At 36.5% G+C, this 18,090-nt stretch overlaps 1 protein-coding gene across 1 annotated transcript in view; it reads right to left on the reverse strand.

Annotated features, from left to right (window-relative positions):
• Positions 1-977: 977 nt before the first annotated feature.
• Positions 978-18,090, reverse strand: part of LOC126199313 (mediator of RNA polymerase II transcription subunit 13) — a 206,667-nt gene continuing 189,554 nt past the window's right edge. The window contains exons 20-23 of the mRNA XM_049936150.1: positions 9,555-9,832; positions 8,081-8,356; positions 4,861-5,141; positions 978-4,527 (exon numbers count right to left, since the gene is read on the reverse strand). Of these exons, the coding sequence (XP_049792107.1) occupies positions 4,395-4,527; positions 4,861-5,141; positions 8,081-8,356; positions 9,555-9,832 (968 nt within the window). The 3' untranslated portion in view covers positions 978-4,394. The remainder of the gene's footprint in view (positions 4,528-4,860; positions 5,142-8,080; positions 8,357-9,554; positions 9,833-18,090) is intronic.

Here is an 18,090-nt window from a genome sequence, read left to right on the forward strand (position 1 = left end):
GCACATGAGCGAATCTGGACGCTTGAACAAATCAGAAAAATTTTTCCAGAGAGCAACTCGCTGCTTGCAGCTATACATGTAATAGCCATGCTTCCAAGCATCGAGAAGCGGAAGAAAGTACTGCTTATTTGCGACATCAATTCTGCACATGTGCATGAGCGCACTGGCAACTGTTCAGACAAACCTAGTTTTAAACACTCATGATGCCACACTAATTGAAAGCAGTCTGATTTTATTAAGTACTGCATAGTCTTCATCCTAAAGCCTCTGACACATTTTGTTGTCGTCCAACATTTGCGTGTACACCATGTGTTTTTGTTGTAAATGGTGCATTTTCTTTGCTTACATTTCATTTGGTGTTTTTTTCTTGTTTATGTTTTATTGCTGCAGTGCCAGGCTAAAGTATAATTCTTTGTTTGTACATCAGTTCTTACCAGTCAAAATTACAAATTTTTAACTCAAAACTAAACTGATGAAAAACTCCCCAGGTTTTTCCGTTTTCTCCTGGATGAAAAAATTCTCACATTTTTCCTGGATTTCCTGTGGTGTATACACCCTGAACACCTCACAAAAAAAATTGTTGGTAATAATTCCAAGGTATCAGTTAAATATAATAATAAGTCCTGGGTGGAATAAAATAATGGAAGGAGTAAAGAGAACCACAGGTGACCACTCACCATATAGTTGAGGGATTTTGTGGTTGACAGGCATATACAAGAGAGTGAAAACTTTCTTAAGCTTTTGAACAACGCCCTCCCCTTCAGCGCTAACTAACATGGAAAATACACACACTGCGCTAAGCAAAGTTTTTAAGTTACCACTCAAACTCTCAACCATATGGTGAGTCATTACCTTTATTTCTTCCATTATTAGTATTTCAATTAACACATGTGCCATACAGCATACCTACAATGTATATCTCTGTTATCAATGTTTTAATACCAACTAGACTGCTGTCCAACAGCATGAGAATGAAGCTCCTTAAAATAAGTGGTTGGATACTAAAATTAGTTACTTGAACAACTTTTTAGTTTTATTCCAACCACATTACCACACATGAAGTGTGTATCAATAACATTTCTAACATCGAGCAAATAAAAGTAATTCTATTTGCAACTGTTTAAGTGCGCATGTGATGAGATAATAATTTTCAATTCAAGCACAGCCTGGAACATTTTAAAGCAAGAGATCTGTAGATCACATTTCCAGTACCTACCTTTTCCATCAACAACTTATACTTTCCCTTTAACTGAGTGTGTACAGTATCATATATAATGTTAAATATGTAAACGTTTATAAACACAGCTGCAGCTTATCAAGACAGCCACAAACAATGGACATCTCATCCAGTACTATGAGATGCATTTATTCTAAACACAATAATTGTTTTGCCTAATTTTGCATTGTTGTTGACAATTAGGACCGCTGATTAAAACCTAAAAAGGAATATATTTGGATTCACAAGACTCGACAGATTTTAGTCGTCAACTTTATGAATAATGGGAAAGAAGAGACTGAAATCATCTGGTACATTTCCTATGCATGAAAGTCTTCTGTGTATATGTGCTCATAATATTGTTACATTCCATCCTGGATTTTCCACTGTCAACAATGTTACTAATATAGCATTCCCACATTTTTCTACCTAGGTAATAAATATCACAACAGCATTTTTAGAAATTCATATGATGAAATGCAGATGCAGAACAAAGCAAGACTTTGGTATCAAAGTAGTATCTGTATTCCTGTTGAAAAAAATAAAGACATAACAGGGGAATTGAAGCTTCAATTATTTACTATGTGATCTGAGCATAAAATCCATTTAACTTTGGTAGAGAAATATTATTGAAAATGTTTAACAGCTATCAATATTTTTTAACTGTCACACTAGTGTAACAAAAATATTCAAATATTCATAAAAACTGCTTCCAGATCACACAAGTAAACAAATGTGACTTCAGAGTTGGTCCAGGGTACATATATCTGTGCTTCCAAAGACTAATGATGCTTGTACCAAAATCTGTCTTTAGTATGAACTGAATCTCAGTTTTTTTTTTCTTTCAATAACATGTATAAAATTTTGATGTTTTGGATTCTGAAATATTTTAGAATGTTTTAGGCATGTATCAATTCAATATGAAAAACTCAACAAGAACCTTAAGCCTTTACAGCAATTTTGTAACAGTTTCTGCATGGTACACATTTGCACGAGACTTCAGAAAATATTCAACAAGACTGAAATTCAGGGCTACACAAAAGTTCCTAATACCTGTTACATCCCTGCAATGACTTCTTTACACAAAAGACATGACAAATACAGCTGAGACGGCTGTTAACTTTTAAAACATGCCAGTTGGTAAAAAAAAAGACTATATACATTTTTCACCACAAAGGGTCAACTGTAAAAGAATCCATATATATTCATTTATAACAAAAGGAGTATTATCACCTTAGGTGACATATGCTCCTCATAAAATGTATACATAACAAATCCAATTATTCCCGTTTTTGTATTATAATGATACAATGATTCCTGGTCACTGTTACCTCAAAGTTACACTAAACGGGAATGAAGAGACCAACTATTTGATCTTGCATTTGTATGCCTATATACAAAATAAATAATTTACTGCAAATCACAATAGCTGGCCTTTTCACAAAACTTATTACAATTCATCTGAAATTTATGATGAAATAGTGCAATAAATCTATAGTTGTACTTGGGAAGAAGAAAATAACAGAGAGAGAGAGAGAGAGAGAGAGAGAGAGAGCGGAAAGGGGGGGGGGGGGGGGGGAATAACAGAAAGAGACAGATAACATGACAGTGTCAACAGCAGCACAAGTAAACTTAGCCTGTGCTCAATTACAGTCTTTTTCTTTAAAAACGTTAAAATACACAAATGTGACTTAAAAAATGCCCGATGACTTAAAAATTTAATTGTTCTACAGCCAACCTCATATGATATTAACAATATTACACGGTTTCAGAACTAGAAGACATTACCTGTACAAAATGTACACTCTTTCAAATCAAAACAAATATATATGTATATATATTCACACAATTACACTGTCCTTTGTACACAGGCACACCCCGAGAGGTCAACTACGTGATGCCCTTTCTAGAGCAATAGTTTGTACTATTTCAATTTTCATATATATATAAGTATATATATATAATCAATTTATATTTATATAAAGATATAGATATATTTATATAGCATTTATGATACATGTCCCTTTACCTTAAATTATAAAAAACTTAAGCCTGCTCTCCCTGTTTATTATGGTCCTACTATCAGTAGGCTTATTTTTTTCTTTTTTAACACAATTTTTTGATAACAGCTACAAATGCTAATGAGTATCACTGATGAGTCTAGTTGATGTTGGAGCCAGAAAGAACACAAGGATCACGAATCATCATCTGTTTTCCGATTTCTTCACACATTTGATTCCACATAAATAGTCTACAAATAAATGTCGTTTCATTTATCTTCAAGTTTCATCACAATATACTTCTTTATAAATCACAACAGTCAATGAAAATGTTTTAAAATAATCTTACAACGCATCTTAAAATTGGCAGCCTGGTAGCACTTTGGAGTAGAATTGTTAAGTCCACAGAAAATTGACTTGGCCCCCTGCTTCAGATATCAAGAGTTATTAATCCTATTAACGCACATATGTACTTTTATGAATAAATAATAAAAATGAGCAAAGAAACTATTTTATGCTGTGGTTAATTTTCCGAACAATATTTATATAGTACACAATAATTATCACTTTGTAAATATATAAAAAATGAATCTTGACGTATGTATAACGTGACTTTGGTAGCTTTCACAGCATGTGGATTGTTTTAATCATCCTCTTGTTTTTCAATTTTTTCATTACAAATTATAAAAGTGGCATAGAAAGCTATAGCTGAATCTTTGGCTACTTCACCGATATCATTCTTGCGGTAACAATAAACTTTTCACTCGGGTTCACATGCTTAACTGATTGTCATTTTTCCACAAGCAGCATGTAAGTTAAATGACAAAAACGCAAGTCTTTAAACCATGAACCTAAAACTTCTGATCACTGTAGTGAAGTAGGTTATTGCTGATACACTATTCAAATCCAACATTCTGTTACCTACATAATCTCCTTAAGTAATAAAACACAACCACATGAACCACTGTTGCCAACAAATAACAAAATGCTAATAATGTGCAACCGCTTACCATCGGAACCACAATTGTCGCTGTGGCAACATAATGAGGACTCTAGAGCCCGCTGATTTACGAACACACTATACAACACTATTGCATTAAATTCTTGATCCGTAGAACTTCTTTTCAGAGTCGATACTAAATTAATATTGCCTAAAATTATCATTGCCGCCACGTAGGTCAGACAAGGGCCGATGTTGTGTGATACAGTTGCATCAAAGCTTGAATATGCACTGGTAAGCAGGAAAGACGGTCACGTGTATTTGAATCCAAGGCAAGCCAGGAGAGAGCATTGTATCCTTCCAAGACGTACCTGAAAGGAAAACCAGGAAGCTATATATTAAATATAGTTGGAAGAAGAACTTTGGAAATCACTGATTCATATTTTACTACACAGCTTAAAGTGAAAACAGTAAGGATAGTATGCAACACCGCATTCAGCTCAGGAACTGATGCACTTATTTAACAATTACAGACACTGCTTACAATGTGGTATATTTTCCTGCGAGCACACACACACACACACACACACACACAGACAGAGAGAGAGAGAGAGAGAGAGAGAGAGAGAGAGAGAGAGAGAGAGATGATATACATGAACACTACACAAACAAGAGTGCATGCAAAACAGAAATATTTAAAATACCTAAGCACATCTGTTGTATATTGGGAATCCAGTGGATGCACTGTTACAGCTGATTGCTGCTGCAAGATATCATCAGAATTCTGTTGAATGGCAGGACTGTGCAAATGAAGAGCATTCTTTAGGAATGCAGGACAAACATTTTCTAAATGAGGACAAGATGCCCAAAACCACCGAGGCATCCTACCAGTTGGAGCTGTTGATACAAAGTATCCCAATGCGAGAGGCTGTTGGTGTAATGTACCCACTTCTTCTTGAGTATCTATTCCCATATTCGCTCCACCCTGAAACACAATACATTAATGTAAAAATTGATTACTTCTGTTATATAGAAAGCAGAAGTTGGCGATATTTTATTTTAACCAAAATAGTGTTGGACAGAGGATTGAGTAAGGAGACACGAGAGCAAGCAATAACGATATATACAATTAGTTTAATTTATATTAGAGGTAATCATTATGTATGTAAAATTAATTATGCACATTTAATCCTGCTACACAGGACCTATTCAAATTAAAATATCGTTATCTCATACTCTTATTCCTATTAACCAAATTATCAAGTTTTAATAACTTTTAGAATTGGTACTACAACCAAAGCACATTTTCTCATTCTTCTATGGTTGTAAAAGCATTTAAAAGCAACAATACTGACACTGAACAGCAATTACAAAGGCTTTACTTGTATGAACTCCTTCTCTAATTGCAGAAAAACACTTTCTAATTTACAATTTCTTCAATACCACCTATAACTCTATCAATTCTGAATCCACTTGAAGTACGTTTGTTGACAATACCAGCTACACTAATGAGAATACTGTTGTGACAGCTGTCCACTAGAATGTTACACACACACACACACACACACACACACACACACACACACACACACACACACACAGAGAGAGAGAGAGAGAGAGAGAGAGAGAGTTAGTTTTGGAAGGTGAGAGTTGAGGCAGCAACATTATAAATGTTTTTGCCAGTGTGCCATACTAAGCAATTTTAGGAATGAATTGTTCTCTCTCTATGTGAAAATTATTAGAATAATTTATTATTAAATATTTTGTGTTTTTTGTCCAACAAGCAATGAAGAGGTCTTGGATCCAATAACTGTAGCAGCAACAGTAACGTAAACAACAATAACAAATGATATACGTCATTTCTAAAAATATTAGGACTATTAGGAATTCAACATGATAAAAAGAGTAAAACTGAAATACTTTTAGAATGAGACTTTCACTCTGCAGCGGAGTGTACGCTGATATGAAACTTCCTGGCAGATTAAAACTGTGTGCCCGACCGAGACTCGAACTCGGGACCTTTGCTTTTCGCGGGCAGGTGCTCTACCATCTGAGCTACCGAAGCACGACTTACGCCCGGTCCTCACAGCTTTACTTCTGCCAGTATCTCGTCTCCTACCTTCCAAACTTTGCAGAAGCTCTCCTGCGAACTTTTCCTTGAAACTAAGTTTTAAATCCAATTTTGAAAGTTTTATTTGTTATTTCAACCATTTCACTTTATACAAAGGGTGGTCGAAAAGTTTCAAGCCCGAGATAGTTGCCATAATGTCTCGCACAAACACAACCACCAACTTTTATGGTGACCCTTTGTCAGTATGCAAATCTAATTTTGCGGCTCAAGCTTCATTGGTTTTGCAAAGCAAAATGGCAAATACTGTGAGAATCAAGAGCCGTGTTGTAATTGAATATCTACGTTTGATGGGAATGATACCTAAGGAAATTGCACACAACATGCGGAATTCACTCAAGGATAGTGCTCCGTCTCATGCAACAGTGAAAAACTGGGTGTCCGACTTTAAACGTGGAAAACGTTAAACTGTGGAAAATGCACCAAGGAGTGGAAGGCCTGTCTCCGTTGCTACTAACGAAACTGACTGCAACTCACAATATGATTTTGCAGAATAGTCTAACAACATCGCAGAACACTGAAACCACATTTGGACTCCCCCATGGCCGAGCTCATGACATTGTTGTGGCTATTTTGGGAATGCAGAAAGTTTCATCTCGGTAGGTCGCGAAAGACTTAATTGCAGATCAGAGATGGGAGCGTGTGCATTGTTGTGAAGAAATGGTCCGCCAATTTGAAGTGGACGAAGACAGCTTTCTTGCAAGGTATGTGACAAAGGATGAAACGTGGGTTCACCACTTTGGTCCTGAGACAAAACAACAGTCACAACAATGGAAACATCCTTCATCCCCTACCACAAAAATTTCCGTGTGTGCAAAAATCATCCAGTAAGGTGATGGCATCGTTCTTCTGGGATGCAGAAAGGGATAATTATGGTGGATTACTTGCAAAAGGGCATAAATTTCAATACAACATACTATTGCACCCTCCTGCGCTGTTTAAAAGCAGAGATAAAGGGAAAAAGGCACAGAAAATTGGTACATGGAGTTCTTTAGCATCATGACAATGCACCAGCACACAAAGCCCTCAACACTGGAAACTATGTGTGACTGCGGATTCGAATTGTTATATCGTCCATCATATCCTCCATATTTGGCTCCATCAGACTTTTTTCTTTTCCCAAACCTAAAAAAAGACCTCAAAGGATGACGATTTGACAATGATGATGCAGTGATTGATGCTGTGAACACTTAGTTGGACTCAAAATTGAAAACCTTTTATTTGAATGGTCTGCAGAAGTTATAATAGCGTTCCCACAAGTGTATTAGTGTACACAGGTATTATATTGAAAAATAAATTGGTATTATGGAATTTCTGTCATTCTTTATTTGTTAGGCTAGATACTTTTTGATCCCCCTTCATAAAGCTTAAGTTTTCAGTTTAGCATTTGTTATTCAAGTGGAGGAAGTGAGGCTCTGATAATAGAAAGTGTAAACCACTGGAAGAATAAAGAATATTACATCACCACCATTAGATGGGCTCATAACCAGGGTAGCCGGCAGTCATTAATAATTATATATTTACTGTATTTAAATTTGTAGCATAGAATATTGTTAATTTAGTAATGAAATAGCACTTATAAACCTAAACAACTAGGTCACTTCTTCCATGTACTCTGGCAAAACCCCCTTTTAAGGAAAACCCCTATTACAGGAAAAAAATATTTGGGTTACCAGACATTAATTAAAAAGGGGTTTTACTGTAACAAACACAGAAAAAGTAACTTAAGTCTTTCAATAAACATCCATAAGAAACTTTTATAAACATTATTCTCCTGGAATAACTGATATGCTCACCCTTGATGATGCATTGCACGGGAAGGGACTGTGCTGGTCTGATGTTCCTCCCATACCACAGGATGGGCTGCCAGGCTGTGATGGAGAATCTCTGTGGGGGCTACCTGTGGGAGACTGAACACCACCAGGACCTGTCTCTGGCCATGTGAATATGTCATTAAAATCTTGCATTTCCTCTATACCCTCTGGCATGTCATCGTTGAGGGCAGAGAAGAGCTCATCGTCTCCTAGATCGGGACCATTGATGTGCTGCTCCTGGAATGCTGTCTGCGATGACTGAAAGGAAATTACAAAATATTTTGATATTATGGAAACACACTAATGAGCTTGACTACTGGAATGGCAATGAATATCACTGGATGCTTATTTTATAGAAATTATAAAATGTACAAAATTACACCTTGTGCCACGGCCTACGACTTACAACACAAATAGCAGCAATATCACACAGAAATTGTTCAGCAAATAAGTATTACATACAATGTTTCATCATTGGAACTAATATCACAAAAATTTTGTTTTATGAATTCTGAATGCAGTATTAATACTTTACCTTTAAATTTACAATCCCTTCCTGAAACAGCATATATAACACTGATGAAGGAATCAAACATATTGAGCAGTACCCAACAAGAGTGCTAGTCCTGGAAAATTACAAACTTTGCTGCCTTTAGAATAACTGCACACCACACTTCAGTGATTTTTGCTAAGTGCAGCTTGACAGCGTGTAATTAACTACTCTCTGTGGAATTCTGTATACTACTTGTTCATCTCCTTTTTTCACATGGGAACATACAGCTAGGAAGGATGAAAATGGTTTTCCCATCCCCCACCCCCCCACCCATTTTCCTCTAGTTGTATAACTGCCTGAAATAGAAAAATGAAAACTAGTGCAAATGGCTCTAAATTTCAGAACCGTACTGTGCACACTTCATGAACTTAAAAGACATCTATTAACTGATTAGATTTTAAATATCATTACAACAATATAAGCAGAGCAAATTCTGTCTCTCACTTGGTCACACCATTGTTTCTAGCCAGCCTCGACAGCCAGAGATGGTGATCATGTGTGCGAGTTGTGCTTATGCGAATGTGTGTGTGTGTGTGGGGGGGGGGGGGGGGGTCTACATCAGAAGCTTATTTGTTTAGGATCTTTCTTTCGCGCCTGTCCACAGCTCAACATCAAGCTTTTGATAATACTGTTGTTATTCCACTGTCTGAACTATATACACATATTTCCTTAAAATTTTAATGTGTGTACATGTTTGTCAAAATGTTTAACTTTTTGTAATTACTAGTATATTTCAGCAATTTCATATGAACAAAAATGAGTACACATGTGGATGAATCCAATACCAGACACACAGTTTTAATCTGAGACACTATTTTAAAAAAGGAGTAACTGTTCTTCTACACTGGCAGAAAAAAGAATATCTACAGATGTAATTTCCATTTTTTTTAATGAAACAATTACCTGGGTGGTGGCTGATGTGGGAAAAACGAGAATATGAGTGCACGAAACATCCTGCGGAGTAGAAAGCTGGCAATTGACTGATGCTTGGCTGAAGCGTTCATCAGGAGTGAATTGATCTGGCATAAGCCTAAGAGCAGAGTCAGGCTCTAAAGAGACCAGACAAGCACTCAACACACAAGGAACATTGTTTGGATACATTAAACTACACTGATTGCATATCTCTTTGAGATGTTTCGATGCTTTCAGCAGCGATTTCCGACTAAGCAACCAGCTCCAACCTGTAATGAGAAAGCTTTATTATAGAACAATGACAGCAATTTTCACAGTCTTAATGATGCAAAGTTTACATAGAAATAAATTAACAAGAAAATTTTCAAAGGTACCACAGAATTGTGTGTCTCTTTCTGCATTAGAACAAGTACATAAGATATTTATGGCAAATTTCTAGAATGAATGAAGTATCATTATTGTGATTTTACCTTACCAATTATTTACTGGATTCTACAAAAGTTGTTGTGTAATATTTCATAATCACACCCATATACACTTTGCCAATTTCATAATCACACCCATATACACTTTGCCAATGACAATCTTTGAAATTACATTTAAAGATAAGAAAGCTATCCAACAGTAATCTCCAGTAAGCTATAAATAACATACAGAGGTAATTAAAGTAAATTTATTTCAAAATTATAAAAAACTGCACCTTCTCTGTATAATTGCTATTCAGATTTAAGCATTTAACATATTTCTTATCACACATTTATAAAACCTCTGCATAAATTTCTGCCACCTGAGATATCAGCCGGCCCATGATAGCATCTTGTAAGTTTGTTATAGGACTGCTGGGAACCAAGCCTTGTCTTTGCGTGTTTGAAGAGGTAAAAATCACTGTGCCAAGTCATGAAATCCTATTTATCACAAAGTTTTTGTCATTTACTATGCCAGTGTTTGACTATAGAAGGATAGGCAGGCACTTCAGTCATGAACATACTTCTTCCATTCTTAAACAAATGACACCACTGATGCACATTATACCTGGTCTGGGTAAAAAACAGATTTTTCAATGAATGAGATTTCTGACACTAAATCCATATTAGAGAACGAATTTCACATTCGGTAAGATTTTTAACTGCAATGTTCATTCTGCATGGCTACTGTAGGCAAACATGAAGCAATACGGCTTTTTCGCTACAACAGCTCTAAGCGCACTGACCTGCTGTGGCAGTAAGTGAAAAAATTGATCCTTTTCCCACACACTTTCCCATGCTATGTGGAAACTAAGCTTCCATTTCAGATAGTGGACAATGTTATGGATTGCAACAGATGTCTGAACACACTTTCCATGTTACAAAGAAGAGAAAACAAACTTGCATACCAATATTTGTTACATAATTTTCCTGTATGGTTAGGTACCAATACCGAGTGCTTAATGGGTATTATTACTTGTTCTCTACTTATAAGCTCCATCACCTATTCTATCACCACTTACCATTCAGTTACTGATGTAGGTTGTTCAGTATCACATTTAGTATGCCCAAATACAATATCAAAATACTGCAATATCAAAATACTGTTAATTTACAGTTAAGTATAATGTAATTTGAGATAAACACAGTACCCACATTGACAGTTTTGAACCTCTTGGCCTGCAAGGTCTGGGTATTCTAAGAGGGTGAGATTGTTGACAGTTGGGAACTCCAAAGTTAGGCATGTAATGAGAAGCCCCATTATGGATATGGCCATGAAGAAGGGGAAGGAATCCAGCGCGTGCTCTGTGTGCATACTAGGAGAAGTCATTCCAGATGCCTTGAAGGGCACCCGGTGTAGCCAACTGTGTGTGGTAGTCCATGTCGATACTAACAATATGTGTCACTTTGGATCGGAAGTTGTTATCTCTGATTTTGGGCAGCTAGCTGAAGTAATAAAGACAGCTGGTCTTGCTTGTGAGATAATAGCAGAGCTCACTGTCTGTAGTATCATTGACAGGTAAAGAGTGAGGTCCCTTGGTACAGAGCCCAGTGGAGGTTCTGAATCTAAAGCTCAGAGGGTTCTGCAATTGTACAGGCTGCAGATTCCTTGACTTGCGCTGTAGGATTATAGGTTTCCAGGTTCCACTATATAGGTCAGGGGTCCCAAACACACAGGAAGTGACTGTACAGGTAGTGGGGGCTGTGTGGAGGGGATTAGGGTGGCTTTTTTAGGTTAGAGAATCTCAGGAAAGCACAGAAAAGTCTTCAGTTTCAAAGGATGCAGGATGAACACAGGAAGGGGGTAGATATGGCAATAATCAACATTGTAGCTGTAAAGTGTCATATAGCTGTGTTGGGAAAGAACTTGAGCTCCAAGCACTAAAAGAAGGCACTGGATCTCAAATTGTTATAGGCACAGAAAGCTGGCTAAATCTGGAAATAAGTTCAGCCGAAATTTTTACAGAGGACTTAACCCTGTTCACAAAGGATAGATTAAATAAGTTGGTGATGGAGTGCTTCTTGCTGTCAGAAGTAGTTTACTTTGAACTGAAATTTAAGCAGATAGGTCCTGTGAGTATGGGGAGAGGCTATACTCGATAACTGGAATATATTAATAATCGGTTCCTTTTGCCAACCACCCAACTCAGATGATAACAGTTGCTGAATAGTTCAAAGGAAACATGAGTATCATTTCAAATAGGTACACCCCCTCCCTCTCATACAATTAAGTTGCTGAATAGTTCAAAGGAAACATGAGTATCATTTCAAATAGATACACCCCCTCCCTCTCATACAATTACTGTTGGCAATGACTTCAATCTACACTCAACATGTTGACAAAAAGGTATGTATAAAGTTTTACTCAATACTTTCTCAGAAAATTATTTTGAACAATTAATTCAGGAGCCCACTCGAAGTGTTAATGGTTGTGGAAACATACATGACCTTTTAACAATAAATAATCCTGAACAAATAGGGAGTATCATGGCAGATATTTGTATTAGTGACCACAAGGATGTGGTAGCTTGAATGAATATCAATATCCAAACCCAAAAATAAATACAAACTACATTTATTTAAGAAAGCAGATGAATAAACACACTACCTAAAAGACAATCTCCACTCCTTCCAATTTGAATAATTAAGTATAGATCAGATGTGGTTTAAATTGAAAGAACTAGTGTCTACGGCAATTGGGAAATATATACCAAATAAATTAATAAGACGCAGTACTGAACAAGTCACTGTTGCAGAAGCAATGAAAAAAAGCAGACCAAATTTAAAAGAATGCAAAATCCCTAAGATTTGTGTAGTTTTATAGAAGCTCGAAATTTAGCACAAACTTCAATGTGATATGCTATTAATACTTTCCACAATGAAACACTCGTGACATGTGGCAGAAAACCTAGAAAACCTCTCGTTGTATGTAAGTATACCAGTGGCAAGGTGCAATCAATACCTTCACTGTGCAGTAATGATAGTGGTGATACTGAAGTCAGTGTCATTAAAGCACAGCAACTAAACACAATTTTCTGAAATACTTTCACAAAAGAGAACTAAATAAATACCGTATTTACTCGAATCCAAGCCGCACTTGAATCTAAGCCACACCTGAAAAATGAGACTCGAAATCAAGGAAAAAAAAATTTCCCGAATCTAAGCCACACCTAAAATTTGAGACTCGAAATTCAAGGGGAGAGAAAAGTTTTAGGCCGCATCTCCAAATCGAAACAAAGTTGGTCCATTATAATATGAGAGACAATTTAGGTCGAATGAATGACGATACAGCTACATTAGTTTGGTTCGAGTCGTAAGCTTAGCAGTTAAGCTTTACCAGGTAGCCATTGCTACGCGTCAGGTGCTCCGTCCGTATTTTTTACGGATACCCTTCCTTTTTCACGTGCTTCGTCTGGTTTGAACTGATTGCTTATTTTTCTTTGATCTGATAAGCACCGTTTTCTTTGTTATAGGTGCTTACATCATTCTAAGCTGAAAATGCATTACTGTACTGTGTCATGCATTGTTTGTCGCATTTTGATAGTGCGTGTTTACGGCCTGTCACTGCTCGCGGCATGGCTGGCTTTTGTGCGCGCTACCGCCACTTACAGAGGGGGTGGGGGTAAGGGAAAAGGAGAGAGGGAGAGAGAGAGAGAGAGAGAGAGAGAGAGAGAGAGAGAGAGAGAGAGAGAGAGGAGTCGTCTCATTAGCGAAACAACGACAAGAGACTGCTATTTGTTGTTACTTACACTGCTGCTTTCTTTGATAATGATCAACAAGAACCAATTAATAGACTGCGTATGATAGAAAATGTTCTGAACGAGAGTTTAGCGAAAATTTTTCTCCGTTTGAAAATCTTTGCAGGTGCCTCTTTAGTACATTACATTCTGCACAGAAATTAGAGTCATCTTAGATTTGAAAATCTAGTCAATTTCCATACTTCATTTCTGACTGTATCACTATTAGGCGTAAGAATAATACAAATATAAACATGACATGATATGTATATTCTTACGCATTTGCTGTTGTCTCACTCTAGTTTCGTAGTTTATTAAGCAGACAGGATTTAAATGAGATAGCAGCAAACACGAAACAATACATGTCAAAATGTTTATATTCGTATTATTCTTATGGTGAAGAGAATACTGCATGTGATTCACAATTCATAAAATTTCCTATTAGCAACCATCTCCTCTCACATGTAAGAAAAAATTCAGAACGTAGAGTTGGCCATATTGACAAACATCCCAAACAGTCTTGCCAGTCGGATTTTTGTAGTACATTGAAATGCTGCTACATTCGAAGATGAACAATATGCAATTTGTATTTACTTAGTTGGATAATGTATGAAAATACAGTGGTCGAAACTCGGGGCGGAGGAAAAAAGCTCGTCTTACACTTTTTTTTTTAGTTTATTTACTGACGCAGAGGTTTAGGCGCCAGTATTTATCTTTGTGCCTACAAACCATGCCTGTGTAGCACTACATATATTCGACAGCAGAAGTTAGTTGTGGCGGCACCCACCAACATTTTTCAGAACTTCCGCTTGCTTTGCACTCGATTCTAAGCCGGAGGCGGTTTTTTGGATTACAAAAACTGGAAAAAAAAAAGTGCGGCTTAGATTCGAGTAAATACGGTATTCCATAATTAGAATCAAGAACATACGCCAATATGAGTAATTTAGAAGTACATATTCTTGGTGTATTGAAGCAGCTTAAAACACTTAATAAAGCCAACACCTCCGGTCTAGATTGTATACCAATCAGATTACTTTCAGAGAATGCTGATACAATAGCTCAATACTTAGCAAGCATATATAACCACTCGCTCACATACAGATCCATAGACAGAGTGTGGAAAGTTGCACAAATCAAAACAGTACTAAAGAAAGGAAATTACAGACCCATATCACTAATGCTGATTTGCAGTAGGATTTTGGAACATATACTGTGTTCTAAAAATTGAGGTCGTATCTGGCATTTGCCAAGGAAGTACTATAGGCCATCTGCTGTCCCTAATGTACATAAATGGTTTAGTGGACACTATGAGCAGCCCTCTGAAATTGAATGCAGATGAAGCTGTCATTTACCATCTTGTAAAGTCATCATATGACCAAAATGAATTGCAAAATGATTTACACAAGATATCTGTATGGTGCAAAAAGTGGTAATTGATTTTAAATAACGAAAAGTTTAAGTCCTCGACATGACTATTAAAAGTAATCCACTACATTCTGGTTATATGATAAGCCACACAAACCTAATGTCTGTCAGTTTAACTAAATGACTTGGAATTACAATTATGAACATCTTAAGCTGGAACAATCGCATATTTAATGTTGTGGGGAAGGCAAACAAATGAATGCATTTTACTGGCTCAACGCTATGCTTGTGCGTCCTCGGCTAGAGTATTGCTGTGTGGTATGGGATCCTTGTGGCAATTATTAAAACAAAGGCATTTCTCATTGTGGTTGAACCTTCAAGAAATTTCAATCACCAACTTTCCCTCAGGGTGTAAAAATATTTTATTGGTGCCCACCTACACATGGATACATGATCAATAAAATAAGAGAAATCAGAGCTTGCACAGAAAGATTTAAGACTTTATTTTTCCCAAGAGGTGTTACGAGCTGTCAGAATGGTGGAGAGGTGGCATGAAGGTGATTTGAGATCCTTCTGGCAGGCACTTAATTGTGAATCATTCAGAAATTTTAGAGATGTTGATGTAGATCACAAGACGCTTTCTTGTGCAATTTTTTGCCAGAGGAGAAATGGATATTCACAATATTGGCTGGTGTGCTCTGCGTAGACAGCAACACCACCACCAAAAGATTATGTGAGCCCACCAGTTTTTGAGCCATATGCCAGCATGTGTACTTGGTTCCTACATCAGTAACATTCCTGATTTTTACAGTCTAATTACTTGTACTGAAAGCATATTTCACTAAGGACACTATTTTCAACATTTAAAACAGCCACATGTGGATGATGTTACCTCCCATGCTGCACATTTCTATGGTAAATACTTCTATACCACATAATGAGTCTAGTTACACTGAAGCATTGTGCAACTTGTATAGGTGGAGTTATTGGAAGTTGTGTCACTGAAAATTCATGAAGAAAGGTGATGTCAGCACAGTGGCAGATCAAACCATTTAGTCAATTCCATTTGAGACTTCCCCACCAACATTTAACCCTTTCATTACGAGCGCCGTATTTAGCTGGCATCCATGTGTTGCTCTGTGTGTGAGCGCCAGTTTGCCAGCATCCAAGCGATGCTCTGTATATATGGGTGCTGTATTTAGTCGACATCCACGCGCTGAGCTGTGTTTACAAGCGCTGCAGTTTGCCGGTATCTACACGCTGATGTGCGTGTACGAGCAACATATATAGAAGGCATCACCATAAAACTTTCTTCAAGCGTTACAGGACACTGGAAAACAGTTATTAATTCTTTCGAGGTTTGTAACATTAATTTGAAAATTGTATTTGTGGCTAAGTTTAGTTAGTTTTATAAAATATTTTACCTCCCTTTTAAAATGCTACAGAGGAGTTCAAAAAGAATTCTATTCACTAACAGACTCACTGATTCAGAAAATAAAAATCAACATATTGTTACATCACCTACAAAAACTAAGAAGAGAATAGCTGTATGTAGTACTTCAGAATGAGAAGCAGAGAATATTTAATCATTAGCAGTGATGGTGAACTAAGGACATCAGAAATATTCGTGCCTAAAATACACAATTTAGCGTCAGAAAATTCAGGGATTAAAGTAAACATAACTAGATCAGCAAAACTCTTAGATCACTTTCAGATTTTCTTATCTGAAGATCTCATAGAATTAATTATAAATGAAACAAATCACTATTGGTTTCAGAAACATAATAGTAACATAAACAATTCAGAAGGAACTGGAGTAGCCGAACTATACTGTCTTTCTGCTGAATCATTTTTAACGATGCACAGCAAGACACTATCATTGGTTGAGTATTTCAGTAAAGACAAACTTCTGTGTAGCAATATTTTTGGAGAAGACCATTATTTCAAATTATTACAAATGCTACATTTCAACCATGATGTCGGTTCTACCAATGATCATTTGTACAAAATACAGAATGTCACTGATTTATTACGAAAAAAATTTAGTCCGTCATTTCAATCATTATAAAAGCCGTGGACAGACAAAAATTTACTGTTATATAAAGGGCAGCTGTCTTTCAAAACAATACATCCCATCGAAAAGAAACAGCTTTGGAATAAAACTTTTTGTTCTTTGTGACTGAGAGACAGGATTTGTACAAGATTTAATTGTTTATGCCGTATCATCTACCCTGGTGGATACCAAAAATATGGATATTGGAAAGTCAGGAGCAATAGTTGAAGCACTTATGAAGCCCTGTTTTCCTAGGGCCATACCGTTTAAGTAGATAATTGGTATACTAGTCCAGCTTTATTTAGAATGCTACATAATAATTGCACAAATGCATACGGGACCGTAAGAAAGAGAAGGAAAGGAATGCCCAACATAGATGAACGAATAAAAGGAGGACAGGCAGCGTCTCGATCATGCCAAAATTTATTACTCATAAAGTGGATGGATAAAAAATAAGTCTATATGCTTTCTACCATGAACTCTGGTGACTTTGATACAATAATCAAGAATGGTGGGGGAAAGTAGTTACCCAAAAACCTGTATGCCTATTCAATAGGTGCAGTATATAAATCTGACATCATTATAAGCACTGTGGAATCAACAGAGAAATCTTTGAAATGGTATCGCAAATATTTCTTTCATATGTTGGACATTTGTATGTGGAGTGCATCTTGCCTTTATAAACACAAGAGGAAAGAACCAGTATCCATTGCTAAATTTCAACTGCAGCTAATTTTGGAAATACTGGAAAAGTATCCTCAAAGTATAAAATGTAAACATCCAACAGGTAATAATCATCCACCGAGATTAACAGAAAGACATTTTCCTAAGGTTTACAAATTGGCAGGAGGAAACGGAAATAGAAAGTGTGTTGTTTGCAGAGCAAATGACAGAAGACAAGAGTCTAA

This window comes from Schistocerca nitens, chromosome 1, assembly GCF_023898315.1.
Source record: "Schistocerca nitens isolate TAMUIC-IGC-003100 chromosome 1, iqSchNite1.1, whole genome shotgun sequence".
Lineage (NCBI taxonomy): Eukaryota > Metazoa > Arthropoda > Insecta > Orthoptera > Acrididae > Schistocerca > Schistocerca nitens.